Genomic DNA, 18,238 nt, shown 5'->3' with positions numbered 1-18,238 from the left:
GATAGGGGTCAGGACATGTTGCTCTGTTGCAGGGGCATTAGGTCAGATAGGGGTCGGGACATGTTGCTCTGTTGCAGTGGCATCAAGTCGGATTGGGGTCACAGTTGAGGAAACTGCACTGTTGGGACATGTCGCTCCAAGGACTCCTAAGTTAACTTGTTTCTTGTGCAATTGATACTACATGGAGTCTCTGATGGTAACGACTGTGACACAGGTGGCGGCCCAACAACTTATCCTGGATGCATTTGTAGAGGTAGATGTCTGACATTCTGCAATGGACGAGCCACTGATTGCATTCGTAACGGGATGTTACACCTTATGTTTTTAGGAAGGGTTGAGGAGTTATTTCTCATGAACATGCTGCTAGAATTTATTCTTAAAGGAAAAACGAATTAACTTGCAAAGAGGTTAATCAATTTCTTTCGTAATCACAGCCACCTTAAGAACTATTTACATATGGAAAGTTTAGAATCACATCAAAATTTTCTAAATCCTACCCTACACAATATTTAATTCCAGCATGTTCAAAAACATTTCTTATGAATCACATCAAAATTTTTTAAATTCAACCCTACGTAATATTTAATTCCAGCATGTTCAAAAAAATTTCTTATGAATCTCCAGGGATTTCTGTTCTGCAATCCTGAAGTGTCTCAACTGTCGCAAAACCTTAAAGAAAATTTTGAAATCTAATGTCCACAAAACCTAAAACACAAACCATTTTACACTCAACAAGTTGAAAGCCTGGAACATTTAGTCTGCCCCTTCATCTTGAGCTTTGACAAAAGCTTCTTCCTCAACTTTGCGACCAACAACACTTTCTATCTCACCATAGACCGATAAATGGGCTTCAGAATTTCTATCCTCTGTAAGCTGGGCATGGGTAGAATCTCCTTTATGTAACTTGTGGCATTTCTTGGATGGCATATCTCTTTCTTCCTCCACTGAATCATCTTTTCTTTTTCCAAGAACATTGTCTTTGCTAGTCTTTGTTGTCTCCTACTCCTTTGTCTTTGCCATTCCTAACATGGACGGGTCCTTTTTCCCTGACATGTGCAGCTCATGAAGATTCTCTAGGCTTCCACAGTTAACCTCACAAAGAGAACACCACCCCACCAATCCTTGTGGCTGCTTTTTCTGTGGCTTTACTACATCTTTTGAACCCTTTTCCTTCAACTTTTTTAACCTGGACTGGTGCTTCTTCCCAAACACATGTTGTTTGTGAAGAACTTCCTTTGTGCTACAGGTAACATCACAGAGTGAGCACCACCCAGGGATCTTTGGAGTCTTAGCATCCATATCTTTGATGCCTGGGATCTCCCTATGTGCCCTATTTTTAGACTTGGGTTGCAATCCAAAATCTGAGTTCTTACCCAACCTGGACTTGAAAATATGAAAAGCATACCCAATGTTAGTAATAAAAATAGTATGCTCTATAATTTCCAATATGAAGATCAACCTCTCTGCATTTTCCCAGCCTCAGAAAGACAGTAGAGAGGTTGTTTTAATTCCTAGTGAATGTGGTATTGCCCTCAACAGTGATAAAGGCTCCCACAATATCAAACATTGCTCAATTAGTAAACAAAAAGAATGGACAAATTACTAAAATAGTAAACAACTTTTCTGGCACAATAAGAAAAGGTAGAAAAAGAATGGATACACTACTGAATCAGAAAACAAAGTTCAAAGTTGAGATGCTAAGAAGTGAATGAAAAAGGATGGACACATTGCACAATCTGGAATGGAAATTTGAAAAAAAAACAAATACCTCTTGTTGGCGTGACTGATGTTGATAGATCTGAGGTGGAGGTGAAGTTTGATTAACAAATTCCTGCTGTTGATATTGTTGAGTTGGATTCACAGACCGGTTCAAGCTCTACAAATGGCCAATGGAATATACAATAGGCTCTGCCCCGTAATTCATAATATTCAAAGTGGGTTCTCTGTCAGTAATGGGTTTTCTGTAGGGATCCCTAATCATCGTGTCTCTAAGCTCATGGGTACCAATCGAGGAGAAAGGGTAGGCGGCATTGCCCTGCCTTCCATGTGAATGGGGACAGCTTGGCGGAGAGAAAACGTTGAGGAAGGCAACGATGTTGATGAGAATGGTAAGGGGGAAGAGTTGTAATGACTTGCAGAGATTCCAGTGTGTAATAAGTGTGGCCTGAAGATAACCTTGATAAATGAGCCCTTGCACCACCATGATTTTCTGTATAATCCATTTGGGACACTCCATTGGGCACATGAATCCGTATAGAAGAGAATTTACCACCAGAAGTGGAAACATCTTGCTCTGTTGGTTGATCCTCGGGATTGTTCCTCTTTCGGTCATTTGTTCCTGAATTACATAAAAATTGCAACAAAAGAACTTAGTCCACATTAATAAACTGAACTTTTCTGGAGCCAACACGTGAATCTACCCATCTAGGCACTTGCAAGAAATATTGCATGGGAGACTGTAATGTAAACTGAACACTGAGTACCTGGAGAAGCGATATTTCCATCAAGTTTAGACAGATGAATTTGCTCAGAAGACAATTTACTAGCACAAATGGAAACATCCCGCTCTGTTCGTTGATCCCCATTCAGTTTTACAGAGGCCCCTTTCTACAGAGAACCTTCTCTAAAAACATTTCAACATTGAAAGGATAAACGAATTAACTTGCAAAGAGGTTAATCAATTTCTTTCGTAATCACAGCCACCTTAAGAACTGTTTACATATGGAAAGTTTAGAATCACATCAAAATTTTCTAAATCCTACCCTACACAATATTTAATTCCAACATGTTCAAAAACATTTCTTATGAATCACATCAAAATTTTCGAAATTCAACCCTACGTAATATTTAATTCCAGCATGTTCAAAAACATTTCTTATGAATCTCCAGGGATTTCTGTTCTGCAATCCTGAAGTGTCTCAACTGTCACAAAACCTTAAAGAAAATTTTGAAATCTAATGTCCACAAACCCTAAAACACAGACCATTTTACGCTCAACAGGTTGAAAGCTTGGAACATTTAATCTACCCCTTCATCTTGGGCTTTGACAAAATCTTCTTCTGCAACTTTGCGACCAGCAACACTTTCTGTCTCACCATAGACCGATAAATGGGCTTCAGAATTCCCATCCTCTGTAAGCTAGGCATGGGCAGCATCTCCTTTATGTAACTTGTGGCATATCTCTTTCTTCCTTCACTGAATCATCTTTTCTTTTTCCAAGAACATTGTCTTTGCCAGTCTCTGTTGTCTCCTGCTCCTTTGTCTTTGCCATTCCTAACATGGATAGGTGTTTTTTCCCTAACATATGCAGCTCATGAAGATTTTCTAGGCTTCCGTAGTTAACCTCACAAAGAGAACACCACCCCACCAGTCCTTGTGGCTGCTTTTTTTGTGGCTTTACTACATCTTTTGAACCCTTTTCCTTCAAATTTTTTAACCTGGACTGGTGCTTCTTCCCAAACACATGTTGTTTGTGAAGAACTTCCTTTGTTCTATAGGTAACATCACAGAGTGAGCACCACCCAGGGATCTTTGGAGTCTTAGCATCCATATCTTTGATGCTTGGATCTCCTTATGTGCCCTGTTTTTAGACTTTGGTTGCAATCTAGAATCTGAGTTCTTACCCAACCTGGACTTGAAAATCTGAAAAGCATACCCAATGTTAGTAATAAAAATAGTATGATCTATAATTTCCAATATGAAGATCAACCTCTCTGCATTTTCCCAGCCTCAGAAAGACAACAGAGAGGTTGTTTTAGTGCCTAGTGAATGTGGTATTGCCCTCAACAGTGATAAAGGCTCCCACAATATCAAACATTGCTCAATTACTAAACAAAAAGAATGGACAAATTACTGAAATAGTAAACAACTTTTCTAGCACAATAAGAAAAGGTTGAAAAATAATGGATACACTACTGAATCAGAAAACAAAGTTCAAAGTTGAGAGGCTAAGAAGTGAATGAAAAAGGATGTCTACATTGCACAATGTGGAATGGAAATTTGAAAAAAAAAACAAATACCTCTTGTTGGCGTGACTGATGTCGATAGATCGGAGGTGGAGGTGAAGTTTGATTAACAAATTCTTGCTGTTGATATTGCTGAGTTGGATTCACAGACTCGTTCAAGCTCTGCAAATGGCCAATGGAATATCCAATAGGCTCTGCCCCAAAATTCATAATATTCAAAGTGGGTTCTCTGTCAATAATGGGTTGTCTATAGGGATCCCTAATCATCGTGTCTCTAAGGTCATGGGTACCAATCGAGGAGAAAGGGTAGGTGGCATTTCCCTGCCTCCCATGTGAATGGGGACAGATTGGCGGAGAGCAAATGCTGAGGAAGACAACGATGTTGATGAGAATGGTAAGGGGGAAGAGTTGTAACGCCTTGCAGAGATTCGAGTGTGTAGTAAGTGTGGCCTGAAGATAACCTTGATAAAGGAGCCCTCGCACCGCCATGATTCTCTATATAATCCATTTGGGACACTCCTTGCGCTGCTCACGCGATTTCCAAGGAGGAAACAGTAATGGATTTTTTCTCCGAGCGCTCAGAAAGTTGAAGACTGATCAAGTAAATATCGTGAACAGTTCCAACCACTCAACTACCTTCCTTTGATTGAACGATTAACAATCATCTAATCGTCTAACACATAATCTAAGGGCACATAGGGATGACAAGTAGATTTTAGGAAAGTTCATTTCAGAGGGAAACGCCTTACGGCGTAAATATAACAAAACATATGAAATTATAGAACTTTACCCCATAATGCCACCTGCAACACACCTACGCTATACGGTCTAGTGGCAAGGCATGGACAATGGAGAAAGGCTTGATGGTCATGTACAATGATCAACATCAATAGCAACAAAGGAATGCCTTATAGATTGATAAGAAAACTAATGAATAATGTGAAAAGCAATATAAAATATAAATAACTTAATAGGTAAAATTAAAATTATTAAAATAACAAAATAAAAATGTATTCCATAATGAATAAACAAAAATTTAAATAATAAAATAGTATAATAAAATATATTATATAAGATATGCCAAGGAAAATTTTAAATTTCGTATTCAAATTTAAAAATATGGATAAGAATTAAGTTTTTTATAATTTTATAAATATTTTATTTTATGTAATGTATTAATTTTTTTTTAAATTTTGTTATATTTAGTTATATTTAGTTATTTATTTTTTGTTTAATTTACTTTTGTGTTATTTAAAACCACTGAAGAACGATCTCTCTTCTCTTTCTTAGTAGGAATAGAAAGAGTCCCTGACCCCTGTTTCACCACCTTAACGATGTATCCAGTCATCCTCAACCATAAAGTACCGATCAATAAAACTAAGTGCTAATGAACCTGACTTCATAAAGGACCAAGGAACTGAAGTAATGGAAGTTGCCGTTGCTTTCTCGCCGTTGAAAAGTAAGAAGGTCGCTTTTAATTTTAAATATAAATTTATATTTAATAATTTATGAAAAAAAATTTATGTAAAATTTATATAATAATTTTAAAATAAATTGTAAATAATTAAATAGTCAATTGATAAATTGTGAGCAAGTGAACATACGATTAGTAAGTAATTGAATATTAATAGGGAAAACATATGAACAATAAATTTAAGTTGAAAACAGAAAAGAGAGGAGAAAAATAAAATATGGAGAGCTCCTCCACCACAAACAGAAAATTAACTTGTAAAAAATGGTGAGAAAACACGGAAAGACACAGTATAGAATAATTCTGTATCAAGACATAGAATATTTGAATTGAACTTCTCAAAAGTTCTGTAAACTTAAACTGTATGAGCAAAAGATACGATCAAAGTTTGTTTCCAGGATTTGCTCATCCTATAAGTGCTCAGACGCAGCATTGTACACAGTTACTGAATTCAAATCAAGTTAAAAAGTGAAAAGAGTGACTGAAAGGTGGATAAAGCAGGTTGGAAGAAGTATATTTATGTTTTCTGAAACTGATCGAAAGGAAATAGTGAAGATACACTAGAAACTGAGGGAAAATATGCTCTAGGTGAAGACAGTGGGTACACAGACAAAGCTAACACAATCAAAAGCTACACACTGGCAAAGAGTAAGAATCCTCGATTGGAAACATTCCAGAGACAGCCATCGGAATTACAAGTGACAGTATCAAAATGTTTTAATCAAACAAGATGAAATAAATAGGTTTTGTTTGTAGATGAAATAAATATGGTATAATGTTTAAAGATCTGGAGCATTTATATTTCTAAATTAAGACACAGATTTTGCCTCTTTCGGTTGTTTTTCCTCCGCTGAACATAACAAGGATAAGGTCAATGTCGCAGATGGCTGGTAAGGGTTGAATTTGAAACTGAAAAAAATGTTATTATAATAAATAGAGAATGTTAGTTTTCGACCTCTTTAAATATATCGATCAAATATTCACAAAATTAGTCTTTAATAAAACAGTTAAGCCACAGCTTAAAACATCAGACCAGAGCTATCAGTGGATCGCGGGAATTAAAGTAACTGAAAATCGGGATTATTAAGAAGCCATAGCAAACATTTAACAACCTAAATTGATATGCTAGGCAAAAAAAAATTCTGGACAGATATCATATTTCAATTTGTTTCTTCCGTGGAGATCCAGGAAAATGAATTTCGAATTAATTATACCATAGTTTAGATTAATCTGAAAGATGTTGAAACTTTATCTGCCATGTCAGATACCAAATTTGTAAGAATGCCAAAAAACTATGTCGCACAATTTGCACAAAATAAATGAAAGAAATTTTTAATGGTACAAATGTTGTTTGTATCCCATATCTATTTCTGGTCCGCACCAGATTGAAGCACCGGATTGAAGCACCGGCTATACAGAAATAAGGAAATCTTGCATTCATTCAAACTTCAAAACATCCGGCAGTTTACAGTCCTCAAGCATCTGAAAAAATTTCCCCGTCAAATAACGTGACCTGTCTGACAAAATCTATGTTGAGATGATCCTCAAGATGGGTCGCATCCCAGGCATGCTCGTAGAATTCGAACAGTTCATAGTTTTCGAATTCGTCCACGAAGTGCCAGTTTTCACAAAGCGATTTAAAATTTGGATTCCCCGTCAAACTCTCCTGTGTTTCCTCCAAAGATCGGCATAATTCTTCTGTTATGTCCCAAACGGGGCTCGAAGGAATGCTGAGAGCGTCATCTGAAGCCTCCAGGAGATAACTGTTGGGTATTTTTGAATGGAGAAAATACCAAAAACCAAGATTTAAACAAACACCACAGAGGAAATGCTCTGTTTCTTTTACTCCAGGATCTTTTGTGCTCAGGTAAGATTAAAAAAAAATTTCACTGAGAGACAGAGTATTTCACCACCATAAAAACATTCTATTCATTAAAAACTGATACAAACTTCATTCTCTTTTACTGAGAGGGATTTACCACTGTAAAATCCTTTTTATATTCACTGCTGTGAAATCTCCATTTACATTTACTGATGTAAAACTCTTTTTACAGGCTGCTGTAAAACAAAAACAAATTACATTTGCATCCAAAACAAATGCGCTCATGGATATTACTAAACCTTCAGCACATAAAACATTTTCATTTCACCTTGCATTTTCACCGTTCCATTACAAAAGTCAAAACAGAACATTACAAAGTATATTTTGAGCACTGCTGTGCATACATCTCTGGTTCTCTCTCGCTGCTGCGAACACCAGTTGTTCTCTTTCTCCCGTGTGCAACAAAAACAAATAAAAAGTCAACACACAAACATATTACATACGATTTTTGTATTTTTAGTACATGCCGTAAAAAAAACATAGACATCTATTAAAACGTGCCCATACCTATGTTTAAATGCACCATACCTTTTTCATAAAAAAAACTTACGTGCTCTATATAAGAAACTTCAATATCCTACCTACCACTATGACATTTCTTTAAAACGTATGGTCAACCAAAACTTAGATCTACTCCACGCAATGAAATTAATGTTTGCCGTATGCAGGTTTGGAGCAGCTTCGGACAATCAACGGATGAAAAAGGTGGAGCAGATCGAACGGCGGATAACGATATCGGAAGGCACTTTGTTGCAGAGCTTTACCACCCGAGAAAATTACGTTGGCTTACGTCAGGGGTGAACCACGCGTCAGCTCCAAAATTTCTCGGGTTCAAAATTACAGAAAGTCCCTTTGCCGGAATGTGACCCGAGAACTCTCCGGCGGGTTTGCTGACCGGTTTCTGGCAATGTTTCCAGCTGCGTTGAAATTACGATTTCAACACTCCCCTTTAATTTCAACAGTTGGGCATTCGGTCATACCCAGACACTTCCTCAAAAATTCAAAGCTTTTCTGATCCAATGGCTTTGTCAAGATGTCTGCTACCTTTTCTTGAGTCCTGCAATGTTCTAGGACAATTTCTCCATTGTTCACCAATTCTCTTATGTAGTGAAACCTTGTATCAATGTGTTTCGTTCTCTTATGAAACACAGAATTCTTTGACAATGCAATAGCTAAGCTGTTGTCACAAAAGATCACTATCGCTTTTGCCTGCTCTTGGCCTAAGCTTCTCAACATCCTTCTCATCCATACTGCTTGACATGTTGCTGCTGTAGTTGCCACATATTCAGCCTCTGCTGTAGATAATGCTACAATGGATTGCTTCTTAGAAGCCCATGAAATGGCTCCTGAACCCATATGAAAAACATAACCAGAAGTCCTTTTCTGATCATCTACACTTCCAGCCCAATCACTATCAGTGTATCCAACCAAATCTGAATGTTCTGAGGCATTATATAAAATTCCAAACATTTTGGTACCTTTGACATACCTTAAAATTCTCTTTGTTGCCTGCCAATGTGCCTCCTTCGGCCTCTCCATGAACCTGGAAATTAAACTAACAGCATACATTAAATCAGGCCTAGTTGCTGTTAAATACATAAGGCTGCCCACAATGCTTTTATACAAGCTAGGATCAAAATCCTTGTTGTTGTCCTCTCTGCTGAGCTTTAATCCCATCACTGTGGGAGTGATTGCTGCCTTGCATTCTTCCATCTTAAATCTGCCCAAAACTTGATTTACCTATCTTGCTTGAGATATAAAAATTCCTTTTTCATTTTGATCTACTTCTATGCCTAAGAAGTATCTCAACAAACCCATGTCAGTCATTTCAAATTCATCCTTCATGACTGATTTAAAATTCTCAACAAGATAAATATCATTTCCAGTGAAAATAACATCATCTACATACAAGACAACAATTAAAATTTTACCATCCTTTTCCTTGATGTAGACTGTGGGTTCTCCTTCACACTTGTCGAATTCATTATCCAATAGATAAGAATCTATCCTGCTGTACCATGCTCTTGGTGCTTGCTTCAGCCCATAAAGAGCTTTCTTCAATTTGCACACTTTGTGCTCTTCACCTTTCTTCTCATAGCCTAGAGGCTGTTCAACATAAACCTCTTCCTTTAACACTCCATTTAGGAATGCTGACTTCACGTCCATTTGGTAGACTTTCCATTTGTTTTGTGCTGCTATGGACAGAACTGCTCTCACTGTTTCCATTCTTGCAACCGGTGCGAAAGTCTCCTCATAATCTCTCCCATACTGCTGCTTGTACCCTTTGACAACCAGCCTTGCCTTGTGCCTTTCTATCTTGCCTTCAGCATTGTTGTTGGTCTTATAGACCCATTTCACACCAATGACTTCTTTGCCTTTTGGTAGCTCAACCAAATCCCATGTTTTGTTTCTCTCTATGGCATTCATCTCTTCATCCATAGCTTCTATCCATTTCCTATCTTTAATTGCTTCTTCGAAATGAATAGGATCATCAACATGGCAATACAAGGCAAATAAGGAATTCATTCCTTCATCATAAATGTCGCTTAGATTTCTAAATTTCTTACCTCTTTCACTTGGTGTGCAAGTGCTTGAAGATACACTTGAATTTCCTCCTTGTGGTGTGCTTGGAGAAGCACTCTCATTTATCCTCAATGGTGTCCCTTGCTGTCCTTGTGTTGGCGCTGCTGTTTGGGGATGCATTTCAGCCACCTCCTCTTCATCTTCATCATGAGACAAACAGTTCTTGACATTCACTGTTTTCTCTATGCTTCCATCCCAAGCTTCCTCTTCAATGAATTGAACATCTCTGCTGACGAAAAACTTCTTGGTAGATGGGATATACAACCTGTAGGCTTTGGATTCCTCACTGTATCCAATGAAAAGACATTTCTCCCCTTTGCTGTCCAACTTCCTCCTTAGCTGATCTGGAATATGTGCATAGGCCACACACCCAAAAACTCTCATGTGGGTGACACCTTGCTTTCTCCCACTCCATGCCTCTTCTGGCACTTTGTTCATGACTGCTTTTGTAGGACACCTGTTCAGTATATAAACTACACAATGTACAGCTTCAGCCCAATACTCATTTGGCAAATGCTTTGCCTTCAACATGCTCCTCGCCATCTCCATGATGGTCCTATTCTTCCTTTCAGCAACTCCATTTTGCTGTGGGGTGTACCTGGCTGTAAACTATTTATGAATTCCATTTTCTCTACAAAACTTTAGGAATTCATTTGAGATATACTCACCTCCTCTATCAGTTCTCAATACCTTTATGTGCAGTCCGCTTTGGTTCTCCACAAGTGCTTTGAAGTTTTGGAATTTCTCAAAGACTTCACTTTTGTTTTTAAGGAAATATATCCAAGTCTTCCTTGTAAAATCATCAATGAATGTTAAGAAATATAGGTTGCCTGCTAATGATGGAGCTTGCATTGGTCCACACAAATCTGAGTGGATAATCTCTAAGGGTGCCTTTGCCCTTATGCTTTTCCCTGATGGAAAACTTTCTCTATGTTGTTTGCCCAATATACAACCTTCACAAAGGTTGTCCGGCTTCTCTATCAATGGTAATCCTCTTACCATTCCTTTCCTGCTCAACAAATTTAGACCTCCAAAATTGAGATGACCAAATCTCAAGTGCCACAACCAATTTTCATCCTTTGGCACGCTTTGGAAGGCCTCTTGGGTGACTGCTGCAATTTCATTTTTGTTTTTCAAATCTGCCCTGATCCTGAGAGGGAACATCCTGTTCCTTGTCATCTTCACTTCAACAATGCATCTTTTGCTGGGTGGTATATCCATGATGGTGCACACATCATTTTTAAAGAAAACATTGTACCCCTTATGGACAAGTTGTCCAATACTCAAGAGGTTACATCTCATTCCGGGGACATAGTAGACATCTGCTATGGTTTTCTTTTCTCCTTGTTTTGTAAATATTTTTACTTCTCCTTTTCCCATAACAGACACTTTACTATCAGTTCCTAGTGTGACCTCTGATTTCAAATTCTGATTTAAGGCTGAAAAGAGGGCAATGTTTCCTGTCATATGGTTGCTACAACCTGAGTCTAAAAACCATATGTCCTCACTGTTTGTTTCAGCCATGTTACATGCTAACAACACATTACTTTGACTGCTGTTTTCTCTTGTAACATTTGCATTTTTTCTACTGTTCATATCATGTTGTTTCTTTCTACAATCACTAGCATAATGTCCATACTTTTTGCAATAATAGCATTGAACATTAGATTTATCATACCTTTTTCCTTGAGCATGATACTGTTCTCTTTGTTGGCTACTGCCTTGGCCTTGGTTCTGATTTGGATTGCTGCCTCTTCCTTGTGCATTTGATGAGCTGTTCCTTCCTCCTCTGTTCTGGCTTCTGCCTCTTCCTCTTCGGTTTCCTCTTCCTTGACCTCTTCCTCTTCCAAAGGACATCTGGGTCTTGAAGGCTTGTTCAAGAGATGAGTTTTCATTCCTACTCAACCTCTGCTCATGTGTTATCAGTGATGCATGTAGCTCATCAACTGAATAGTTTGAGAGATCCTTTGTCTCTTCAATGGTGGTGACTATGGCATCAAACCTTGAGGGTAAGACCCTCAATATTTTTTCCACAATCCTTCTATCTTCAATGGTTTCACCATGAGTTCTCAGTTGTGTGATTACACCAATCACATGAGTGAAGAATGAGTCAATGTTATCTGACTCCTTCATGCACAGATTCTCAAAATCCTTTCTCAACAATTGTAGTTTTGTTGTCTTCACTCTCTCCATGCCTTGATAGGCTGTCTTAAGGGTTTCCCATGCTTCATTTGCTGTCTTAGCTGCTGCTAACCTTGGAAATACACTCTGGTCTACTGCTAGATACAACAACACACGAGCTTTTGAATCCTTCTTCCTATTGATCTTCAACTGATCCTTCTCTCCTGGAGTTAATCTATTAAATTCATTTTCATCTGCTGGTTCTTCAAAACCATCTTCAACTATTTCCCATAAATCTTGAGAGGCAAACAGGGCTTTCATAGTTATTGCCCAATAGTCATAGTTTTTCCCATTAAACTGTGGGAGCTGGGTGTTAAACATACCCATACCAGTGCTTGTGTTGGCCATTCCTTGCATTCTGATCTATGCCTCTAAATCCTTGACTTTATGTTTAAAACAAATCACTGCTTCTTCAGCAACACAAAAAAAACTTTGTAAAATACCTGAATCCTTTGTTGTCTGAGTCTTCTGTCTGCCTGAGAAGTTTTGTTGCAGCAACAACCTTCTCCCTTCAGCTTCTTTAACTTCTTTAAAGAGCCTAAGCCTGCTCTGATACCACTGTTGGGTATTTTTGAATGGAGAAAATACCAAAAACCAAGATTTAAACAAACACCACAGAGGCAATGCTCTGTTTCTTTTACTCCAGGATCTTTTGTGCTCAGGTAAGATTAAAAAAAAATTCACTGAGAGACAGAGTATTTCACCACCATAAAAACATTCTATTCATTAAAAACTGATACAAACTTCATCCTCTTTTACTGAGAGGGATTTACCACTGTAAAATCCTTTTTATATTCACTGCTGTGAAATCTCCATTTACATTTACTGATGTAAAACTCTTTTTACACGCTACTGTAAATCAAAAAAAAATTACATTTACATCCAAAACAAATGCGCTCATGGATATTACTAAACCTTCAGCACATAAAACATTTTCATTTCACCTTGCATTTTCACCGTTCCATTACAAAAGTCAAAACAGAACATTACAAAGTATATTTTGAGCACTGCTGTGCATACATCTCTGGTTCTCTCTCGCTGCTGCGAACACCAGTTGTTCTCTTTCTCCCGTGTGCAACAAAAACAAATAAAAAGTCAACACACAAACATATTACATACGATTTTTGTATTTTTAATACATGCCGTAAAAAAACATAGACATCTATTAAAACGTGCCCATACCTATGTTTAAATGCACCATACCTTTTTCATAAAAAAAACTTACGTGCTCTATATAAGAAACTTCAATATCCTACCTACCACTATGACATTTCTTTAAAACGTATGGTCAACCAAAACTTAGATCTACTCCACGCAATGAAATTAATGTTTGCCGTATGCAGGTTTGGAGCAGCTTCAGACAATCAACGGATGAAAAAGGTGGACCAGATCGAACGACGGATAACGATATCGGAAGGCACTTTGTTGTAGAGCTTTACCACCCGAGAAAATTACGTTGGCTTACGTCAGGGGTGAACCACGCGTCAGCTCCAAAATTTCTCGGGTTCAAAATTACGAAAAGTCCCTTTGCCGGAATGTGACCCGAGAACTCTCCGGCGGGTTTGCTGACCGGTTTCTGGCAATGTTTCCAGCTGCGTTGAAATTACGATTTCAACAATAACATAAATCAACGACGGAGTCTGTATCTCGAGTTAGGCCTTCGTGGTTGCCAGAGCTATCAGTGGCCGCAGAATTATACCCCAAGTTTGGGGAAGGATAAGAAGTGGAACATGTCGCGGCGATCTCTTCCTCCAGGGTTCTCATGACTCCGTTTACAGCCTGCTCACTGGGAGTGAATTCATCTTCTTCGCCGTCTTCTGCTAAAGTTTGATCTAATTGGAGTAGATGAAGGAACTGGTCTCTTTTTTTGCCGTGAAAGCGTTTCTGCTCCTGGACGTCTATGGACTCTGGCAGAGGTTCGAGGTCACGGTTGCGTTTCCTGAGCAGCACCTCAGTCATGATCGAGAAACGGCCTGGAGATTCGAACACGGAACACAACGGTGCTGCAATGATCAGGGGATGATTATTGTTGTCTTGCATCGAAGAGCTCGTCTTTCCTTATACTTTTGTAGAGGATAGCAGGATTGGCTATATATAACGTTATATGAACCATTCAAATTCTGTGACTAATAGAGGAGTTTAGATACTCAATATCAACCATTCAAATTCTCTGACCATATCCACTTAGTTAAAATATTTCTACAACTGAAATAGGAGATTTTTAACAGTTTAGGTCAGCTTAAGTTGATTGCAGATTCTCCAATATTTTAGTTAGCTTAAGTTGATTGTAAATTCTCTCAATATTCCTCAATATTCTAGAATCTTAGGGACATGGGCCTAGTCAAAAAATTAAAAAATATTTATACAACTGAAATAGGAAATTTTTAACAGATTTGGTGAGCTTAAGTTGATTGCAGATTCTCTAATATTCTAGTTAGCTTAAATCGATTATAAATTCCCTCAACATTTGGGAATCTTAAGGACATGGGCGTGGTCAAAAAATTGACCCGCCTGGTGATCAACCTCCACAGGTGTATGTGGTTGTGGCCGGCTAGTCGTGCATTACCTAATAATGCACGACTGATCCAACGGTGTAACTTCTAGAAATACTGGTGATCCTTTGACTGATCCAACGGTGTAACTTCTAGGAATACTGGTGGTTCGTTGAATGGCTTCAGCGTACAACGTTTGAAGTGGTTGCACGAACGTGATAACATGTGGCCCGACGAAAACGAGGTAAGATTGCTGATTAACTTTCATAGGTGTGTCACTTTCGACTCTGGCTGATCGATTTGATGATGCTTAGTTCATTCAAATTGCTACTATTTTATGTTTTAAATCATTAATTAAAGTTTCTTTAAACAGAGAAAAACCGAGACGATCAGAAAGAATCCATTATTGACCCGAAAAACCCCTAAAAAGTTGCCTTAAGTTCAATATAGTGTCCAGTGCAATATTTTAAGCTAATTTTATTACCGAAGCTATTGTTAAGGAAAAACCCATCGTGAATTGCTTTATATTAAATAAAAAATACACTGTAATCAATGTGATAAGGTAATTTGGCACAGATGAAATTGGAAAACATTGCCCATAGATTCACATCAAACTTCCATGCTAAAATATCGCATGCATAAGTTTCTAAACGAGACGTTAGGGAGCGTGACATTCCCAATTGGATAGGCGGGCATACGTGGGAACTTCCCGCACTCATTTTAAGATATGAATGACATCCACCCATCCAGATTTAATCTTTTATGAATTTCAAGCATAACACCAGGGCATAGGCCCCTGTCCACACCAAAAGAAAAGGACAATTTTAGATCCTTTTATTAATTTTTAGATATCGCTGAAATACATTTGAATTCTATGTGCATCTTTCAACTTTTTCATTTGTGTGGGTTCCTGAGTCCCTTTATATGTTTCCATCTAGAAATATCGAGTCAATGACAAACAATAGTTGTCGCCCTTAATTTTCCAAGTTCTATTACGAAAATGTGCCGTCCTTATTTGTTCACTGCTTTTGTCCGCCGATTTGCTTCTAGATGCCTGGTTTTCAAATGAGGAACTCCACGTTCTCTATTTTGAATGACCTTATGTGCGGAATTATCTATATTTTATTATTTACTATGAAATAAAATAAGTGCCCTTATGTGCGGAATTATCTATATTTTAGTATTTATCATGAAATAAAATAAGTGTTATATAGTAGTTAGTTTTTTCTCTCTAATTTAAACATAATTATATTAAAATATATGTTATTGTTAAATATATTATTTTTACTATTAATTTTTACTCCAATAGTTATGAAGTCTATTTAAACATTCATTAACTTTAGAATAAATGTAAACTAAAGAGTTAAAAATTTGTATTTATTTAAAACTATGATGATTGGATATGATAATATATTTGATTATTTTTAAATAAAAAGTTAACCAAGATAAGAATGTAAGACATATAGGTTATATATTATGAAATTGGTTAACTAGTAATTATAAATTTGAAATATAAACGTTTAGGAAATGTGATTATTTATTGGAAATTTGTAATTATGCAATTGAAAGTATTGGAAATTTAGATGAGTTATCTTGTTTTGGAGCGAGAGATGTAATTAAAAAATAAAAAAAGTAAGGCATCATTTCTTATTTGAGTTTGCAAGATAATCTATTTTTCTGTATGTAAAATTAACAAAAAAAAATATTGTTATATTAGTATTAATATTTGCACAAAATTATAAATTGATACAAAACAACATTGATTTAGTAATATATTTTTAATGATAAAAGATGAAATTGTTCACACATTAAATTAATGATGATGTCTTCAATAGATTTTAACATTAATGCATGCGTTAAGTGTTAAATAAACTAGACATAAATTTAGTTTTAAAATAATGTCCAAAATAATATAATAGAAAATAGTGAAATATAAAGCATTGATTTGCTAGCATGTTCTTTGTATGATGTTGATTTTGTTTTTAATGAAATTATCTGAAAAGACTATTTAATTCATGCATGTGGAGCTCAATTTCCCAAAAGAATCCATACTTAACATATTGTAATTTGCTAGCCCTAACCACCTCTCCGAAGTCAAAAAAACTAATTGACAAAAAGGCAATAAGTCTAAATTGTTTATCTTAATCTAATTTGCACATCTCCAAAGTCAAAAAAAATTAATTGACAAAAAGGCAATAAGTCTAAGTTGTTTATCTTAATCTAATTTTGATTCAGGTCTGGTATGTTAGCTTCCACAATATCATTATAATTGCACTTGGTTTTTTTTACCAGAAAAAATATTATTAAATGTGATTTGTGAGGTTTCTCACAATGAGTATTATGTTTTACAATTTACTTTTTATTCTCTTACTTATTATTTTATTAGCATAATGTTTTACAATCTACTTTTACTCTCTTACTTATTATTCTATTAACATAGGAATATAAATTTATGATAAGAATTTTAGGGACTTATTAATTAATAAGACCAGATGTACCCAATACCCATTATCTCCAAAATGATGTGATAGAGTTGTTATGTAAAATGGCCCCAAATTTGGAAAAGATAATTGGTCAACTTTCCAAGTTGGAGTTCGAATACAAACTCCATATCTCCAAAGTAATGTGATAAAGTTGTTCAAATTTCGAGGTTAGCGTGTAAAATGGCCCCAAATTTGGAAAAGACAATTGGTCAACTTTCCAAGTTGGAGTTCGAATACAAACACCAAATTTAAAAATGCAGGTTAAAATTTAGGATCCCATGAGATCCTTGAATGGAATTTCAAGTTCAATTTTTCTGACCTACTGAAAAAATATGAACAAATTTGTTCAAAATCCAAGATAAAATATAAATATAAAAAAATATGTTTACATATCTTTCAAAAATTTATCAAAATTCTAACCGTGGGTTGTTCTCTGCCTACATAGACAACGCTTCCAGGTTGACTGTGTGCTTACTAAATTTGTTGTTCTCCGCCTACACAGATAGCGCTTCCAGGTTGTCTGTGTCTTATTAAATTTGTTGTAGGTATGAGTTTACGTGGACGATATGTATGATATCTGTTCGTCGAAGCTAGACATTTGGATGACGTGGTGTTTTGGGAACACAACGCTAAGGCTAATTCTATTTTGAAATTATCTATTTTTACTCTTTTATTTTATTATTATATTAATATAAGAATACAAATTTATGATAATAATTTTGTATCTTTAGTTTAGAATTTATTAATTGATAAGAACTTTATACCTTTGGTTCACCGACAGTGTTTATTTTATAGAGTTGGGTTGGCATAACACTATTTAGCCGGCCAATCACTGCCATCCATTTTTGTCGTTCTCTTCCGATTAAAATGCAAAACATGGAAAAGTCACCGCCGACTTCACATGTTGTTTGAAAAGTCAAAGTCAGATTCACATGTCATTCGAGGATTTTTTCCTGCTCGTATGACGTATAGCCGATTGAGGCTTTCCCGTGTTCGTATGACGTATAGGTGAGCGAGGCTGAAGTCTCTGAGTCAAGCATGAAGCGGTAAAAGATTGAGAGTAAGTTGCCACCAAGAAATCTAGAAGGCTTTTGATTCTAAGTTCAACCTCTTGTAAATTTCTACAAGACTGAGATTTCATTCGGTCCAATTTCAATTCACTAAAACAAACATCGTGTTTC

At 36.6% G+C, this 18,238-nt stretch overlaps 1 protein-coding gene and 2 pseudogenes across 1 annotated transcript; all 3 read right to left on the bottom strand.

The window, feature by feature from the left end:
• Positions 1-999: 999 nt before the first annotated feature.
• LOC149170759 (uncharacterized) lies at positions 1,000-2,222 on the bottom strand (annotated as a pseudogene).
• A 938-nt stretch (positions 2,223-3,160) lies between these two features.
• On the bottom strand, positions 3,161-4,473 carry LOC149170758 (uncharacterized; annotated as a pseudogene).
• A 9,220-nt stretch (positions 4,474-13,693) lies between these two features.
• Positions 13,694-14,102, bottom strand: LOC149170757 (uncharacterized). The gene has a single exon (XM_089425716.1). The coding sequence runs from the start codon at positions 14,039-14,041 to the stop codon at positions 13,694-13,696; it is 348 nt and encodes a 115-aa protein (XP_089281842.1). The 5' UTR covers positions 14,042-14,102.
• Positions 14,103-18,238: the final 4,136 nt, after the last annotated feature.

This window comes from Pinus tabuliformis, chromosome 4_2 (genome assembly GCF_031772625.1).
Source record: "Pinus tabuliformis cultivar Carrire ecotype Pingquan chromosome 4_2, CPIR1, whole genome shotgun sequence".
Taxonomy (NCBI): domain Eukaryota; kingdom Viridiplantae; phylum Streptophyta; class Pinopsida; order Pinales; family Pinaceae; genus Pinus; species Pinus tabuliformis.
The sequence above is the reverse complement of the archived record's forward strand: the minus strand, read 5'-3'. Positions and strand labels throughout refer to the sequence as shown.